The sequence below is a fragment of the Pelodiscus sinensis genome, chromosome 1 (genome assembly GCF_049634645.1).
Source record: "Pelodiscus sinensis isolate JC-2024 chromosome 1, ASM4963464v1, whole genome shotgun sequence".
Taxonomy (NCBI): domain Eukaryota; kingdom Metazoa; phylum Chordata; order Testudines; family Trionychidae; genus Pelodiscus; species Pelodiscus sinensis.
Window position 1 is genome coordinate 54,927,693 of NC_134711.1, and position 19,330 is coordinate 54,947,022.

The window sequence follows — 19,330 nt, forward strand, 5'->3', positions numbered from 1 at the left end:
AACCATTTCAGTATAAAACTCAGATCAGCCAGTATTTTTATTAAACTGGACAATATTTGCAGGTAGAACAGAGGTAATGCTTCTAAAACTACCTCTTCAACACCATGCAGAAGATTTATTGAAGACAATACAGAACAGCAACAAAAGTCAATCATTGGTGGCAGACTGTCCTTTTAGTAGGCATAGTGAGGCTAATCAATCTAAAAGAGCTTTCTCCTCTACCCTGAGGCCATTTACTGTTAGAATCCATTTAAAAATTCAACAGCCAATAAAAATGCTGAAATAATTTATTTCTATTTAGAAAAACTAAAAGACTCACCCAGCCCGAGGCAGGGGAAGGGCTGTGCACCCTGGCTGCTAGCTTCTTCCTGGTGCTGGCTGGGGGAGGGAGAAAAGGGCAACCTGACCGCTGGCTTTCCCTAGGTCCAGCCAGGAGACAGGGGCTGTGCAGGCCTCCCCCTGATGCTCCCTGGACCCAGCCTTGAGCGGGAGTGTAGGCTGTGCACCCGGACGCCAGCTTTGCCTCAGGCCCAGTGGAAGGCCACGCAGTGGCCGGCAGCTGCTCCGCAGGACAGTACAGGGTGTCGGATGCTGCTGGCCAGCGGCTTCTCACTTCTCGTTGGGGTGCTTGATGCCCTCCTGTGGTCATTCCACAGTATGGCTGTTCCTCCTACCAAACTCCTTCCTTTCCATTTTATGAGAAACCATCAAATTCCAGGCACATCCCCTTGTCCTGGCACAACCAAATCCTGACTTTGCTTTAAGTTAGGATAAGAAGAATCTGCATACCAAATTTGGTGGTCCTAACTCTTATAGTTTAGGAGGAGTTCTTGAATAAATGGACTCATAGACGGAGGGACAGACACACTTTTCTAAAAGATATAGTTAGATTATTAAGAGGCATTCCTGGTGCTAAGTATGAACAATCGAGATATCCTGCTGGACCCAAATTTTAAAAGAAAGCTTTAAAACAAGGTTTTCTTGTACTGTCATCCCCAGAGATGTCAAGAATGAAAGAAAGATTGTGAGGGCAAGTAATACAGTGGGAACCATTGAACATAAGAACATAAGAACGGCCGTACTGGGTCAGACCAAAGGTCCATCTAGCCCAGTATCCTGAGTCAGCAAAATGTGGCAGCCATTTTTATGCAAATTAGGCACGGGATATTTAAATCCCTGCCTCATTTGCAATGTCGACCTGCCCAATCTGCATCCCTCTGCAGACAGAGGGATGCAGTCTAGACATACCTCTGGTGCTACTAACTACTTCTTTTGCAAAAGGCGGTTTACATAGACCGCTGGGAAAGCTTTCTATTCCAGTGCTTGTGCCAAGGCCACACTTTCATTCAGTTTAGAGCACTGCCGTTGCTGCTCTTTAAACTGCTGTTGCCACTACTCTTCGAGCTATTAAGTGTAGACAAAGCCTATATAGGAAGTCAATATGCTGCTATTTCAAATTGCAACCGTACATGTTTTTGTGAGGTATGTGAGAAAAGTGAGTCACTGAGTTGATCAACTGCATAACTTGAGTACTTTCCAGCAGCTGCTCCCTCTTTTTAGGAGGCACTCTAGAAATGTGGGTTTTGGTTTTTTGTGTTTTTTTTTTTAATAGTGCAGAAGGATAATTTTATACTAAATGAAATTATCATCTCACCAGTTTCACAGTTGGGTCCAGTGAAGCCCTGTGGACAGGCACAGACATTAGAAGCAATGCAGGCTCCTCCATTCCTACAACCATCTTTGCAAAATGCTGAAACAGTAAAAATAGAACATATCAGAACCTATGAAGGAAGGGCCAAGTTGCATCCAGTAACTGTGCAAGTATTTGTACCCACCCCCTGCAACTCTTCAATGCAGCTGCCAGAGCAGATTTTCTTAAATCAGAAGCTGTTCCAGTCTAGAGATACAAACCACTCTAAAAGGTGCAGGGAGGAAGCTGGGTTATGCCCCCATACAACACTAGTGCAGAAAGGGGACTAGACTGCACCATCCTGAGACATTTCAGCCTGTGCACTGCCTCTTGCTTCACAAGGGACTGTCCCTTTGAAGCATAAACCCTCCTAAGGGCTTTGCGGCTCTACAAAGCCTCCCAATATTAGACACAACTGAGCAAAAAATCAATTAGCTATTTGATTCTTGGTATTCAGCTATTAGATCCAAATTACAAAAACTAGTAGTATCACCCCAAGGGATAAAGAGCTTTATAAATTTCATCATTTATTGTCCAAAATATGTCCTTGCATTCATGCTAATGCCAATGAAGCTGCATCCATTCATGTAAGGGCTATTGTCTTCAGATACACATATTGGAATCCTGCCAGGAATCTGGGGATTCTTCCATGTTACAAGTAGTCAGCATCTTGTCTATCCTAAAAATGTGATCACTATCAGCATGGGACCCAATGCCCTCATATCACAGTAATGTCTGTAAAATGCAGCACTATACAGTCTAAAAGCTGCTTTGTAGCTCTATAAAATCAGCTTTTTTGTAAAACTAGCAATATAATGTGTACAGTTTACCAGGAGATGACAGTAGCTATAAGCAATCTGCCTCTTCTGGGGAGTAAAAATTTCAGGTTGAACATCTATGGCTGTCTTTTTCCACATACAAAAGGACACTGCATAGCCAACAACATACAATTCAATATACAGTTTATTCAGATATAATAGCAAGGGATTGATGGTGAATAAATTGCATTTGGAAATATGCTTGCCCAGCTGTAAAGTTGTTGGTTACTGTGGTTATTTTGAATGGTTTCCTCTGCATGAAAATAAAATTAGTTTGGGATAGATGTTAATAGTATTTACTCCACCACTTCAGAGCCTGCAATTTATAAATGCTAAATACTCAGACTACTTGGAACTTTGCAAAAGACCGAGTCAATGGCTATCAGCCTATCCAGTCCTCTTTGTGGAATCAGGGCTTAAATGATAATGTTCTACAGTGTCATCTTCCAGGCACACCAATAGATTAAACATTATGAGGTCCAAAGACAATGCATGTTACAGCCCAGGGTTTCTGATAACTTACCTTTACACACAGTACCATTCCCGGTATAACCAGGCTTGCACACACAGTTATGCCCACCCACAGTGTTGAAGCAGAGTGCATTTTCATCACAGTTGTGCTGGTTTGTGATGCATTCATCATGCTCTGTGAAATGAAACAAATGACTGTTATTGAATTGTGACCCTACAGCAACATAACAGCTTTCATATATTTCCATGTAAATAAATCACAAACTCTGTAGTAACTAAGCAGGATCTTCATATTGCTCAGACATGGGTTAATCAGTGGGCAACACTGAAATTTGACAGGCTGCTTTCCTTTGTTATTCACTAAACACTCAGTTCTGATCTTTGGTCAGAAAAAATGAGTAACTTGAAAACAAACAGTGTGCCTCCTGTTTTAGGGAAATGGGACCCTTATTCTGTTCTTGGTTTTGTCAGATCAGCACTCACAGGCTAGCTAGGCTACTATCTATGTTTCCATGCTGCTTTTAGCAAATGTGGTCACTGTTAATACATTTGTATTTATTTACCATATGCCTTGCTCTGGCTGTCCAATCCAAAACAAACTTCTACTTCAGGCATGATCTAATGGCCTCAGCATGGAATTGGGACCCAGGAACTGCTGAGATTTTAATTTGGACTCTGCTACTTTCTTCTGTGGCCTTGATCACATCACAAAGCCTGGGTTTCCAATTTGGGCTAATATCATCTACTTCACAGGGCTGTTATGAGCATTAATCCTGTTAGTGTTTGCAAAACACTAAATAAGAGGTAGTTATGATAATTAACCATCTATTTTCTGGATATAAAATTCTGAGTGTACAGAATTTGTTTTAATGACCTCTGACCCATCGTGTCTGTAATTCTGGCTCTTGTAATGACAAATATCTTCTGCTTCAAATGATGGTTAAAGCCTCTCCGATGTAACTAGCCAACTATACATTACTGTATGGGTAGAAGAAAGGTGGAGAACTTGTCTTTTCTTTATATTCACCTACAAGCCAGGGAACCTATGCCTGAGCAATACCTCTGAGTACTAGAAGAATACCAATAATAACAATACAATACAATACAAGCTGAGGCCCCAATCCTGTAATCTTCACTGAGTTGAGCATCCTATTGAGTTTAATGAGTAAGGACTGCAGGCATGACTCTTGTGGCATGAGATTTAATTACCCTGATCTCAGCAAACATTTACAAATGTTCTTGTTCATAAAATGATCTGGCTCTTTTTAAAATCCAGTTGCTGTCTTCAGCTCTGACATCCTGCACCAGTGAATTCCACAGGTTAACTTCATGCTGGATGCAGTAATATTTACGTGGGATCAGTGCATTATGAAAAAGAACCCCCCTTCCCCCCCACACACACAAATTAGGCACAAAAGTATCAGTTGTGCTGTACTGATTTCCTGGCTTTATGTCATTTTCTTAATGGTATTTACATATAGTTTAATTGTCTTGCTTTTTTCATTCCATACAACAAAACAGAAGAACAACTATGGAAGTCTCAGAGGGGTAGCCGTGTTAGTCTTGGGCTATGGGAAGGTTTGGCAACAAAAGTGCTGTCAACATGCGAAAGTCGCCAAAAGTGAAAACCGATAATAATGTTTCTTCTGCTTCCCATTGTCAACATTTCTAGCAGCCTGTCTACCGATACCAGCAAAGCAATGGGGGTAAGCATCCCACAGTGCTGTGTTATGGGAAGGCAGAGCTGAGCCCTGTGCTTCTTGGGATTTCCTCGTAGCTCTGTGAACTTTCCATGCTGAGGAATGTCAAAGCAGCATAGCAGATTCTCCAGCCCTCCCCCTGCAGCAGCAGTATGCCTGCTGCTGTGTTCCTAACAGGAAAGAACAGAAGTATTCTACTTGTTTGCTCCCCAAATGGAGCAGCTCACTCAGCTGTCAGATGCTTCCCAGAGCTTTGAAAGGGGAGGGGTGCATGCCTGTAGGGCAGCAGAGATCATAAAGCACTGAACACAGCCATCAGAGCAGACATTGTGGGATACTGGTAGAAGCCAATTCTCTCGACAAAACAAACAGCAGAGTCCACACTGGCTTTTTGTTGACAATAAAGAGAGGGAAAAAGAAAAAAATCTCTTGCAAGGCTGGAAATTTTTTGTTGCCAAACCTGTTTTTTTTTTCCCCAACAAAAGTCGCACAGCAGTGTAAACGCTCTCACTGTTGTGTCACCAAAAGGTAGTTTTTTGAGACTAAATGCGTCAATGTGTACAAGACCTGGATCTGCAAAAACAACGAGGAATCCTTTGGCACCTTAAAGACTAAAAGATTTATGTGGGCATGAGTGGGTAAAAACCACTGATATATCCAACTGTGACGGGGCAGAGCAGCCCCGCCACTCGCTAACGTTACCTGGAGCCGCCGGGGGGGGGGGGGGGCACGGACGCGGCAGGCCGCTCAGGCCTAGAAGGAGGGAGCGAGGAGGGCGTGGCGCGTCATCACGGTGCGCCCAGGAACGTGACGGGTGACGTCACGGGTGCGACGACGGAGGGGGAGGGGGGAACCCGGAAGAGCCGGGACAGTAGAAAGGAGGCAAGGGGAGACGCGAGGGAGACGGACGGCGTGGAGGGAGCAGAGAGAGAGGGTGCAGCAGTGGGGGAGACCTCTGCAGGAAGAGCCCCGGAGGAGGAGGCCCCAAGCGGGGCGGCCGGATAGCCGGCGCGGCAGGCCGGCGGAGTGGAGGTAGACCCAGGGCGGGTCGTGGAACCCGGGAGCAGGTGTGTTTGGGGTGCTAACCCCCCTGCTACCACCGAGAGGCACGCTCTCGGTGTCAGGGCCCTGGGTCGGGGTCCGGAGTGAGGGTGAGCCCGGACCCACCACTCCGCCTAGGAGGTGCGGAAGCAAGCGGTGCATTGTGCACAATCTAACTTCTAGCGGGGCGGGGCGGCGGTCTGAGCCGCGCCCCGTGACACCAACAAAGTGGTTTTTACCCACAAAAGCTAATGCCCACATAAATCTGTTAGGCTACGTTTAGACTACATCCCTCTGTCGGCAGAGGGATATAAATGAAGCACTTCGAAAGTGCAAATGAAGCCGGGATTTAAATATTCCACGCTTCATTTGCATAATCACGTAATGGCGCTCTTTCAAAAAAGTGCTACTTCAAAATTGAAACCACAGTCTAAACGTGGTTCTTTTGAAAACGGAGCTCTTTTTCGAAAGATCCTGTAAACCTTGAGGATCTTTGAGGTTTACAGGATCTTTTGAAAAGCGCCCCGTTTTTGAAAGAACCGGGTCTAGACTGCGGTTTCAATTTCAGAATAGCACTTTTTCAAAAGAGCGCCATTACGTGATTATGGAAATGAAGCATGGGATATTTAAATCCTGGCTTCATTTGCATGTTCAAAGTGCTTCATTTACATCCCTCTGCCGACAGAGGGATGTATTCTAGACATAGCCTTAGTCTTTAACTGTGGAAGTGTAGGAAAAATATTTTCCCATGCCATTCTGATGGTATTTCCTGAATCACAGGATATGTACACCAATACTTTGTAGTTACTGGGGTCCTCATCGCAACATACTGGATTTTGCAAGTTAACTATCACACTCAGCCATGAAGTGTGCCCAACTGCACTGTTACCAGAAGATTCTGGGGTAGGGTAAACTCCTTTAATATCATTCCAACATTCTCCACTTACCCTAGTTTACAGACAAATGTATCCTGGAGAAAGAGAGCACATCAGAGGCTGCAGAGCTAGAAAGGGCAGTACTAAGCAGCTGATAGGGAAAGCTCCAAAAGACTAGAGTGGCATACATAGTTGCTGAGTTATGGAGCTGTTGTGGGCTTCCAGACCAAGGAGACTTGGCTCTACATTCTAAACACTTAAATATATAAGTACTCCCACTGAAATCAATAGGCTAATTCATGCATTTAAGAAATCAATTGGAACCTTAGCGTGGCTAGTATGATATATGTCCTACAAAGAAATACAAAACTACTATACTTTGAATGTTGCTCAGCCTAGAGATTACAGTATTTTCCTTAAAATAAATGGTTATAGATTAAATAAATTCTTTAGCAGCGAAATAATAGAGCTTGGATTTTAAAAGTTTTTTTTTTTTTGCCTTTTCTATCTCATATTCAAAGTGAGAAAGTTCATGGCAAAATGGCTATTATTCCTCCCAGACCTGTGGCTAAATTGCTCAAAATTGTGCTAGATTTTTTTCCTTTCTATCTAATACAATATATGATTCTCAAAATGACACTTAGATAACTAGTTTAAAAGAAAATGTGTAAGAGCAACAAGATTTTTAGACTCAGATACAGAAAGGGACTTTATATTATCTATCATTTGCTGCTGGTATATTATTGTTGAAACTGTTTAAATTTAAGGCTCAAGTCGCTAACATTTATGTAATGTAAAATGCACCAAAATCATGACAAAGCCATGAACGGCCAATCAGAACTTTTTCAAAGCTGTTGATCTATATTTACATATATATTACAATATAGCCAGAGTTACACGATAAGGTCTATTAGACCTTACACATTTTAAATGAACATTTTAAAAATTGAGTACATGCTTATTTATGATAGATTGTAAAAGCATTATTTTGTTTAAAAGCTAATGAATTCTCAAATCTGTTATTTTGGTTTCTTTTTCTAAAATGTTAAATTTAAATAAATACAGACATGATAAGGACTTACGTTAGCAATCTCACACACATAACAACCACATGTTGCAAATAGCTGATGTGAACAGATATCATGAAGAAGAAGAAGAAAGGAATAAAATCAACATTTAAAAATACATTGCAGCTCATCCGTTTGGTAAGTATAACAAATTCTACACAAATGAGAACTGTAAATACAGAACAAACATACTATTTCTTACAGAAGAAGTATAACAGGACTTAATATTTAGGCCATTTATTTCAAGTACCTTTAGTAATAATGTGGCAGATTTAACACAAGTCTAATATTCACTTCACTGCACATCATTATGATGATGGCATGATCATGCCAGCTACAACAGTAATAAAGACTCAAGGAAATAAAATTACTTTTGCAAAGAGATTTTAATGATTTACAAATCTGAATTTGCATAAATGCACTTTCCATAAAAAGCAAATGTTTCACTGATTACTTCTAAAGCTATATTATCTAATACATCTAAAATCCATTTAACACTGGCCAGGACTCTGCTCAAGTGCATTAACATTCATAATATCTTTGCTTTGGGAATCAACTGAAAACTTAAATATGGCATTCACATTGCTTAAACTGTTTCTAGAGCAATGGACTCTACAGATACAAAAACCATTTTAGCTGCAAAATTCAGCAAGCTTTTGCTACTACTTCACAGTGACAATACGTGCATATGTATGTTCCACCCATATCCTTCAAAAAGCAGAGGTCTTAGTTAAAGAAATATAAAAGTGTGACTCTGCAAGTTGTTTCTCTATAAAGTTCACAGGTCAGTTAGAATACCATCACTTTATTTCATTTTACTTCTTTACAAAACAATGTTCAACACTGTATTTCAGTAACAAGGCAGACTGGACCCTGCAGCTAGAAAGGGCCATAGAGAAGTCCTGCAGGCTGGCTAGAAGGGCTGGGAAGAGACCAGCCAATCAACCCTGGGCTACGTCTAGACTACATCCCTCTGTTGGCAGAGGGATGTAAATGAAGCGCTTCAAAAGTGCAAATGAAGCCAGGATTTAAATAACCCATGCTTCATTTGCACTTTTGAAGTGCTTCATTTACATCCCTCTGCTGACAGAGGGATGTAGTCTAGACACAGCCCAGGTGTACACTAGGGAGTTATTTTGAAATAACTCCCCTTATTTTGAAATAACAAGCAAAGTGTCCACACTACCAAGCCCGTTATTTTTAAATAGTAACTCCTGCTTTCCATGAGGAATGATGCTTATATCAAAATAATTATTTTAGGAGTTATTTTGAAATAAATTATTTTGAAATAATTTCCTAGTGTAGACATGCCCTCAGGGACCAGGACGAACTACATAAGAAGCTGCAGCACTAGAGTCAGTATAGTTGCAGCCCAGACCTGAGGGAGAGAGGACGGGGGGGAACTGAATGGCCTAAGGGAGTGGCTCCAGGGGGAGAGCTGCTTAGAGACTATGAACTTGAAGATAAAGTCTTGTGCTAAGGGCAAAGGGAGTTGTCTGCAGGAGAAGGAGCCCAGGAGTCACCACTCTTGATCTGAGTGCGGCAACAAACTGAGAGAATGGACTGGACTCAGACACTCTACAGAGGGCACCGGGATGGGCCCCTACTAGAAGTGTATTCTGGGAAGGCTTGCAATTTCACACAGCAGTGAGACTCAGCTGGAGGGCTGAGTAGCCAAAAAGTATTTTAAAGAGACAGTGCAGGCAAATACACTCAACCAGATGGGGGCTCTCATGGGAGATGAGTGTGCCCTGTTACAATTTCATAATGCCTTCTATTTGATAAAATGTTATTATTTTGCTCCAAAAGACTATAAAATCCTGAACATAAATTCAGTTGATCATAACTCCTGCTTGTGAAAATAAATAACAGGAATTCTGAGGGCAAAAGTACTTCCTCAAAGGGACAGATCCCCAGCTGTTATAAATTGTCTTAGCTGCAGAGACTTCAGTAAGGTAGGACAAGTTATACCAACTGTCTCAAGTGATATGGAGAGTCCAGAAGAACTAAGGTAGTAAAATCCAGCGTGTACACAAGAGACATGAAACCCTTCCCTTCTTTTCCTACTCCCTTGTTCCTGTGAACTAAACTTGATCATATTTCCCCTCACTCCATACTCTACTAATATATTTTTTAAACCATTTAAAAGAAATATGAGACTAATATGGCTTTCACCACTCTTCAATCTGCTTATGTGATGTGACCCTTTTCACTCTTCCTACGTTTTTCTTTCTGTATTTACATTCTTCAGGACATTGGCCCATTATCCAGGGCAGTGAGAGTGTAAGAATAATTATATTAAAAAGGTCCATTATAAAACCAGCTTTCCTTACATTCAACATTCCATTGACATCAAAAGCTAAGTATGGGACACTCCCAGACCACTCAATTAGCCTCATTAGGTAATTGATAGCTACTTCCCACCCCTTCTTTTTCTGTTATCAACTCTTAGGGTCCACCACCACCCTTTTTTTCCCCACTCAAGCTCATCTGAAGAAGTGGATTTTGCCCATGAAAGCTCATACTATATATTTGTTAGTCTCTAAGGTGCCACAAGACTACTTGTTTTTATATTAAAAAGAAGTTAAGATTGAGAGTATAGCAGTAACATGAGGGTAAAACATATTACCAGGATACTATAATTATTCCCAAACTAAGTATTACAAAGGCAAGAAATTGAGATTTAAAGTCATACTTAGAAGAAATAAAAAGTGGATTAAGGAATGGAAATACACAAATGAGGCACCCACATAGACCTAACTCTGCCCTGTAGTGATACCCTGATTTTGTAATTCTGGCTCAGATAAGGTAAATGGTTTTAAAAGACATTATATTTTTTTCATATTTTCCTTCTTATGATGTGATACAGGGGCTCCATTTCAGATTTTGATGGGTGTGTGTTTGGAGGGTGAGAGGCAGCTTTAAACATGATTCCAGGGTCTACTTAGGCACTTGAAAACTCTAGCTTCCTGGCAGATAATTTAGCTGTTAACTGACAGGAGCCCTGTATCTAATTCAGGGGCGGGCAATAATTTTTGACTGGGGGCCACTCCAAGATTTTGGTAAGTGGTTGAGGCTGCACTTTTCCATGATATTAATGGAGGAGATGTGGGGTCTCGGATGGAGGCTGGGTACAGAAGGGAGTTTTGGGTAAGGGACTAGGGTGCAGGAGGGAGACTAGAGTCTGGGAGGGAGTTGGATGAAGCAGGCGGTTGTGACCTAGGGCAGGGACTGGACTGCAGGGGTTTGGAATGTGACCTACGGTAGGAGAGGATTGTGATTTGGGGCAGGAGATTGGGGTGCCAGATCTGGGAGGGGGTATGCATGTAAGAGAGGGACAGAGGTTTGGGTATGTAGAGTGTGGAAGGGCAGAGAGTTGGGGCAGGAAAGGGCTCGGGTGCCAGAAGCAGGCTGTGGCCAAGAGACTTACTTGCCAGCTGCCAAACTAGCCTGCCTGTCTGGCCATGTGCTTTATGAATAACTAAGCCCAGGAGAGATGGTGTGGATCTTCTTAGCTGCCTGTTATTCCAACAAGCGGCTCCCATTGGCTGGATTCTGCCAGAAGCCAGCCAATGGGAATGTGCTGAGGGTGGGGCAGCTCCTAAAACTTCCCCCTTCCCCTCCAGTTTCAAAACAGAAACAGAGCCCTGCCACCTGCATTTTTGCACAGCGCATGGGGCTGTGGGGCAAGCTGGGGAGCCTGCCTGGGGCTCCCCACTGCCCCCACAGGCCAGATCCGGTGGCTTGATGGGCTGTATTTTTCCCAGGCCTGATCTAATCCCTGTATACAAGAAAGACAAATAAATATTTGACCCACTCAGCTCTAATAATAACATGCTCTGACATCTTGTGGCAAGTAACTTAAGGAACATAATTAGATTGTTAGCTCTGGGAGAGGAATGGGGTCTAGCAGGTTACAGCAGGGACAGATACGTCTGGACACATGATAGCGGTTTTCAAATATCTAAAAGGGTGTCACAAGGAGGAAGGAGAAAATTTGTTCCTCTTGGTTTCTGAGGACAGGACAAGGAGTAATGGGCTTAAAGTGCAGCAAGGGAGGTTTAGATTGGACATTAGGAAAAAATTCCTAACTGTCAGGGTGGTCAAATATTGGAATAAATTGCCAAGGGAGGTGGTGGAATCTCCCTCTCTGGAGATATTTAAGAACAGGTTAGATAGACATCTGTCAGGGATGGTGTAGGTGGAGCTTGGTCCTGCCTTGAGGGCGGGGGGCTGGACTCGATGACCTCTTGAGGTCCCTTCCAGTCCTATTATTCTATGATTCTATGATTCTATGAAAAGCACGAGTGGTGTGGAGAGGGTGCATAAAGAAAAGTTCTTCATTAGTTCCAATAATAGAAGGACTAGAGGACACCAAATGAAATGAATGGGTAGCAGGCTTCAAACTAATAACAGAAAGTTCTTCTTCACAAAGCAAAGAGTCAACCTGTGGAACTCCTTGCTGCAGGAGGCTGTGAAGGCTAGAACTAGAACAGAGTTTAAAGAGAAGTTAGATAAATTCATGGAGGTTGGGTCCATGGAGTGCTATTAGCCAGGGGGTAGAAATGGTGTCCCTGGCCTCTGTTTGTGGAAGGCTGGAGATGGATGGCACGAGACAAATGGCTTGGTCATTGTCTTCGGTCCACCACCTCCAGGGTACCTAGTGTTGGCCGCTGTCGGCAGACAGGCTACTGGTCTAGATGGACCTTTGGTCTGACCCAGTACGGCCATTCTTATGTTCTTATGTTCTAAGCTCAGGGCTCAGGGTCGAGGGTCTCACTGTACCTCCCTGATTTTCATGCAAACCTGGGTGGCCAGGCTGGCAGCTATCCTGCCCTAGACGGCCACTTTCCTGTGCCCAGTGCAGACGTCATGGATGAGGTCCACGATGTCTGCACTAGACCAGGTAGGCCCCCACCTCTTGCGGATCTGGGCAGGCTCCCGGGAGCCGCCAGCCTGGTCCTGGGAAGAGGCAGAGGGCTGGGTGGCAGCGGGTGGCTGGCTTGAACCGTGCCAGGTGCAGGGTCTGCTGGCTGGGTGCTGGCAGGCTTGCACCTGTCACGGGCACCGTAGCCAGCCCGTGCCCCTTTAAGGGGTCCGGGGCCGGGAGGGGGGCAGAAGAGTTTCCCTGGTGGTGCCCAGAGTGGCTACCAGGGAAAGCTGGGGAGGGCTAGCCTCCCACTAGTTCGAATTAAGTGGCTACACAGCCCTTAATTCGAACTACTTAATTCGAACTAGTGGGAGGCTTTAGTCCTCGTAGAATGAGGTCTACCTTGTTCGAATTAAGCGCTCCACTAGTTTGAATTAAGTTCGAACTAGCGGTTTGCTAGTGTAGCGCCTATCAAAGTTAATTCGAACTAATGGCTGTTAGTTCGAATTAACTTTGTAGTGTAGACATACCCTATGTAAGAACATCAGAGTGGCCATACTGGGTCAGATCAAAGGTCTTCCAACAGGTGCTTCAGAGGGAACGAACACAAAAGTGAATCATTGAGTAATTCATCCGGCTACCCATTCCCAGCTTCTGGCAAACATAGGCAAGGGACATGCAGAACATGGTACTGGATCCCTGCCCACCCTAGCTAACAGCCATTGAGGGACCCATTATGCATGAACCTATCTAGTTTTTTTTTAGGCCTGTTACAGTCTTGGCCTTCTCAATATCTTCTGGTAAAGAGTTCCACAGGATTTTTGTTTGTTTGTTTGTTTGAAATCTGCCTATTAAGAACTATTAGTCATGCAATTAAATTATGTTATTGGAAGGAATAAATAACACTTCTTCATTCTGAATGTATAGACCTCTGTCATATCTCCCCCTTAATCATCTCTTTTCCAAACTGCAAAGTCCCAGTCTTTTTAATCTCTTATCATATGGATTGTGATCAGAACTTCTAGTAATTTCTGTTGTACTTTTCTGTACCTTTTCTAAATCCAGTGTATCCTTTTTGAGATGAGGTGACCAAATCTGCACATAGTATTCAATATGTGGACATACCATGGATTTATATAGAAGCAATATGATATTTGCTGTCTTATTTTCTATCCTTTTCCTAATGGCTGTGTCTACATTGGCACCCTTTTCCTGATTTTAAGAGGAATAAGGGATTTTCCGGAAAAGGCTTTATTTTTCAAAAGATCCCGTCTAGACTGGCGCTTTTCTCCGGCAAAGCCCCGAGCCGGAAAAAAGCGGCAGCCATGTTCATGCAAATGCCGTGGGGGATATTTAAATCCCCCGTGGCATTTGCAATTCCGACTTGTCTCATTAGCATCCCTTTTCTGGAAAAGGGTGCCAATTTAGACACAGCCACCAAGTCCCAATATTTTGTTAGTTTTTTGGATTACCACTAGACACGGAACAGATATTTTCAGAGAGCTAACCACAATGATTCCATAATTGCTTTATTGATGTAGTCAGATAATTTGGACCCCATGATTTTGTATGCATATTTGAGATTGTATTTTGTCATGTCCATTACTTTGCATTTATTAACTTTGAATTTCATCTGCCATTGTGTTGCCCAGTTACCCAGTTTTGTGAAATCCACTGGTAACTCTTTACAGTCATTGTACTTAATTTTCTTGAATTCATTTTGTATCTTCTGCAAATTTTGCCAACTTATTGTTTATCCCTTTTCCCAGATCATTTATGAATGTGTTAAACAGTCCTGGTCCCAGTGAGGAACAACACTGTTTACTTCTCTCCATTCTCACAGTTTATTCCCACCCTCTGTTTCCTATCTTTTAATGGGAGTGCTTGACCACCTTTTGGGATCATCTAATGACCCTTAAAATTTACTTTAATGACAAACCTTTTGTTATCATAATCACCTTGCCTCTGTTTATAAACAGGCTCCTTGCCACAAAGGCTGTGCTATGTTGCAGTTAAGAACTGTTTGGGGTTAGGGTGAGTACACCCTGGTACAAAATTCATGAGAGAGCTATAGCTCTTCCTTCCCACATTCTCCTACATCAGTGGTTCCCAAACTTTTCAGCATCATGCTGCCTTTTTGATTTTTGAAAAACCCCCATGCTCTTCCCACACCCCTCAACAACAAAACTTGTTGAACAAAAAAAAAAAAAAAAAAAAGGAACTGACTAGGGCAGTTTGGGAACCCGTGTCCTACAAGGTGCTTCTGATGTCATGAGTCCCGAATGTCTCTGTGCTTTAAGAGCTCCTCATACGCCTCAGAAGTGGAGCTGAGACAGCAAGGCCATGGGAAGCTTTTCACTCCCTAGGAATCTTTAAAGAGCAGGGGATACCTGAGCCAAATAATCTACCACATACATCCAATCTCAATTATTAGAATGGTCAGGATTGGTTGAATTACCTCAATGTCATAATGACTAGACTGGTGTGAATCATGGACTTTTCAGTTTATTAGCAATTCCCTTCACCCATTTTTTAAATTTTGAACAAAAAATGAAATTATCTATGAATTGAAAAGTGGAAAAATGCCATTTGGGTTGAATGAAATGTTGTTTGATCCAAAAAATGTTTTGTTGATTTAAAATATTTAATGTTTTCACATTCTTAAATAAAAATTAAAGGACATTTTGAAAAAAAATCATTTTGAAATGAAAAATTGAAATGTTCTGTGGAGTTCTTTGGAATTTTTTAACATGAATAATTCAGTAAAATTGATATGAATTTAGGCAACATTTTGGTGTCAGTGAATCCGTATTTTTTGGCTACAAGTTTTGGCTGACAAATGCCATCCAGCTCTAATTCTTATACTGCTTGAATGTCACCTGAACTGTTGGACCCACATGAGGCTATAGAGTGAGTAATCAGAACAATCACTAATAATTTAGCTTAAATACAAATAATTCCTTCTTGTATAGCTCATGCACAAGATTTAAATTAATTTTAACTAAATGAAATTACACAGTCTCTTCAAACTTTCAGTAATTAGGATCATTTGGGAAAAGACAGATGTTACATTTCTTAAAGGACCCCGTTTTAATTAATTTTAACTCAAACTAATTAACAGTTTTACTTGCAAATTCTCAGAAAATTCATTCTAAGCTCAAAGCAGTAAGCTTGAGGATGATCTGCCGTGTTTTTTATACATAAGCAATTGGCCCCCGCTTTAAGTGTAACATGAAATCACCCTTAATTACAGAATCATGACAAGTGCCACTACAATGAGTTTGCAGCATAAATAATATTAGTAGTAATAAATGGTTCTGGCGTGGAATGTTCCTGAAATGGTTCTTCTCTTTGTAGCCGTATAGAGACCATTGTGATCTCTGAAATGCCATTTGTCTGTAATTACTCAGCCCATCATTGTTCTTCAGGGAGAACAGAGCTACCATTATGCTCATCCAACTGTCAGCATCTCTTTGTTTTTATTTATTGGTTCACTTACTTATTCTACATTTGGAGTCAATACAACAACAACACAACACCCAGTTTAGGACCCACTAACAAAACTTCAGAGAAAAACCCTATCATTGTACACAATAAACATGCAGCATCCATTTTCACATCCATTGCTAGAAAGATTCAGGAGCTCACAAAACCTGGTACTAATGAGCAGAACAGAAGGGGAGAGCATGTCATCAAATGAGAGAAGTAGATCAATCAATCGGCTGAGCAGTAAGAGGTCAGCAGAAGGCAGTGGGAGTGACAGTGGAGAAGGAGACTGGGGACCAGAAGAGGCAGTGACAAGGCAGCTGTTCTTGGTGGCTGGCAATATTAAGTGAGAAGGGGTTTCAGGAGTTGCCCTGGTACAGTTTGCCCTATCTCCATTTGAGGTTAACAGAATTCATGTGCATAGTGTAAATGAATTATGAATTCTGTAATGCTGGGTTTCTCTAACAACAGAAATTGATCTGCTGCATGGCCCTGAAAATTGACAATGCCTAGGCTGAGAGACCTCAATTCAGTTCAAGGCCAATTTTGGGAAGGGGGAAGGGAGGGCGATATGGAGCACTTGGATAGAAGCGGAATTGACAAATACAGAAATGCAGTGGGATACTCATTCCTGTTCCCATATATTTTAAATAATTTCTCTATACTGATACTACCTCTGTGCCTTTTCTTTAACCTCTGAAGGGGACTTCCAGCCCTGCTGCTTCCCATGCTTACACACCAGTAGCATTAATAATATCTTCATCTATCAACATGATAAAATCTTTATGTGCCCACTGACATTGTTTGTCAAGTGAAGAGAAATCCTAAAGCTTTTGGTCTGGTAGCAAAACCCTCTGCTAAAATATCTCCGGTCTCTAACCTCACATGATCCTTTCTCACTAGGAAAGCCTGCATTGCTTTCTACCTCCATGAAGAGATAAGAAAACCTCTTAAGCCAGTTAAACCTAAGAGAAATGTTTCAGTATTATCTTCAAATACAGCTTTTCCATATGAAATCTAATTCCAAATCCTTCTGAACTGTGCTCTTTGAGAATGTCATTTAAGAAACTCACCACAGATTTTCTGGCAAAATGTCTCATTTCACTATGAACTCTCACACTCGGGGAAAAGACAGGGGCAGCTTCACAGACCACAAGGCCTGCTGCAGCAGCAGAATTCATTCATCTTCTCACCGTGTTTGCCTCGCAAATTGGAGAAATAGATAATCCTCATCTAGGAGTCTCTTTGGGTCATGCTGTAGTGATTCTAATTATGGATTTTATGGCTCAATGAGAACAGGATATTTTCCAGCCTCCTCCAAATAGTGGACAGCTGGTATGTAGGTAAAACGTCACCTCTTACTCAGGTTAGGCTCTTTCACATACCATCTTTGCCCAGTCAGATGTGTCAGTCTTAGGGCATGCTCTTCCATTTCTCTCAAACTCCCCATGTAACCTGGGAGTTGCCAGAGAACCCTAGTGTGTAAGTATTCCGTGGTGTCTGACTATTCATGCACCAGTTTTATTACTTCCTAGAGCACATAAGAGCCCAAAAGTGTTCCCTATCTCATCTCACAACAGTTGGTCAGGGTAATAACTGAGAAGTCTCCACCTACTGTCAGCCCTCCCAAACTCCTATCTACAGCAATTAAGGATAAGGATAATTAGGTCGGGAATATTTCCAGAAATCCTCAGCGGTCACCTGGGCTTTGGTGATCCAGGAGCCCACTTCTAACTAAATCCTTTCACACTAATGCCTGGGGAAAGCTCAATATACTAGACCACTTGCTATTCTCTTCTTATCTGCATGGGCCAAGTCCACACATGGAAATCCCATTACCTCAGTAAGACCACAAGTCTCTTGAACAGAAAGACTCCATATATGGATGCAGCTTTAAAAGCCCTTGTCAACAAAGAAAGGAAACAATCAGAGGAGCTGGGAAGTCTCCCTTCAGTTCCAGGTAGGCATCCATGTCTTTTTTGGGTCTCCTCTTGGAGTCTGTGAATCCTTCACCTTAGGCTATATTGACTTCTTGACTTTAGGATCCAGCCATAGACCTGATAGTCTGAAAGGCAGCAGTGTGGGGTAGCAGGCAGCTGGTCTATGCTGGGAGCTGATTTTCAAACTGGCTTCCCTTGTGGATTGGCTCCCTCCTGGCACCCCAAGCTGCTGCCTCTGATAGAAAGGCAGCAGCGTGGGCTGGCAGGGGCTCCCTGAAAGAGGGGTCGGGAGCACACTGGCTGCTGGCCTTGCCCCCACAGGGACTGTTGAATAGTCGTGTAACCGCTAAAATTTCATGCAGTTACACTACCATTTAATTACATGATACATCCCTAAATGAAACCCAAATAGGTAGCTCAAGATTACTGCAGCACACTGGAAGGAATGGTCACTTTACTCAAATGAACAAGATACATTTGTGAATCATGTTTTGCTAGGGAAAGATGGGAAAAATAGATTAGAATAGACTTAGAGAAATAGAATGTGGTTTCTTGATCATCCTTGACTTTGTATTCAAGTTATTGCTCACTCTTGGCTCAACATATCCTGAGATATGCAGTTTCCTTAAGGCACTCACTAGGGATTGTCCCTAAATAACAGTATCCAGGACCACCCACCCACACCCTTTTATACTAGAAGATTTAGGCTTGTGTCCTTAACTTAATAATTTTTTTTCTTCATTTAAATCATTGTTCTGGGGTGGGGCTAGGGATGAGGGTTCCAGTATTCAGGCTTCACTTTTCTCACCACAGCAGTTTGGGGACAGGTGAGAAGTGCCTCTCAGTGGCTCCTGTAGCTCCAGTGGGCAAATCTAGGGGAGTGATGTGTCCCCTGGCAGGGGTAGGTACAGGTTTGTCTGCCCCCTGCATTCCCCAGCCAGAGTGAGGAATGCAGCAAACGACACTTTTCCCTCGCTCCCTGACAGAGAACAGCCAGCAATGTTCCCATCTGAATCTGAGAAGAGGTGGGAACTTCAGTGCCCCCTCTCCCTAATGGGCACCTGCGGGATGTGTCAAGCTGGAACAGTTCTGGATGGGGGGGACGCACCCTCAGTTGGCCTCTTGCACCTGTCTTAAGAAACAATCCCACTCCAGGCAAATCCCATTCTCCTGGCACAAACAAATTCTTACCTTGCTTTAAATTATGATAAGAGGAAGCTGAATACCAAATGTGGTGGTTCTAGCTCCTACCAAATAGGAGCAATTCTTGAACAAACAGACAGACTTGCAGATAGACAAACTTTCTCAAATATATAGTAGATTTTGTAACATACACATATATATTTTGAAGCACTTGGAAGAGGGGAAAGTG

At 42.5% G+C, this 19,330-nt stretch overlaps 1 protein-coding gene across 1 annotated transcript in view; it reads right to left on the minus strand.

Moving 5' to 3' along the window:
• The window catches only part of NELL2 (neural EGFL like 2), a 290,204-nt gene that overhangs the window by 74,932 nt on the left and 195,942 nt on the right, over positions 1-19,330 (minus strand). Inside the window, exons 14-15 of the mRNA XM_006126494.4 lie at positions 3,032-3,154; positions 1,655-1,750 (exon numbers count right to left, since the gene is read on the minus strand). Coding sequence (XP_006126556.2) covers positions 1,655-1,750; positions 3,032-3,154 — 219 coding nt within the window. The remainder of the gene's footprint in view (positions 1-1,654; positions 1,751-3,031; positions 3,155-19,330) is intronic.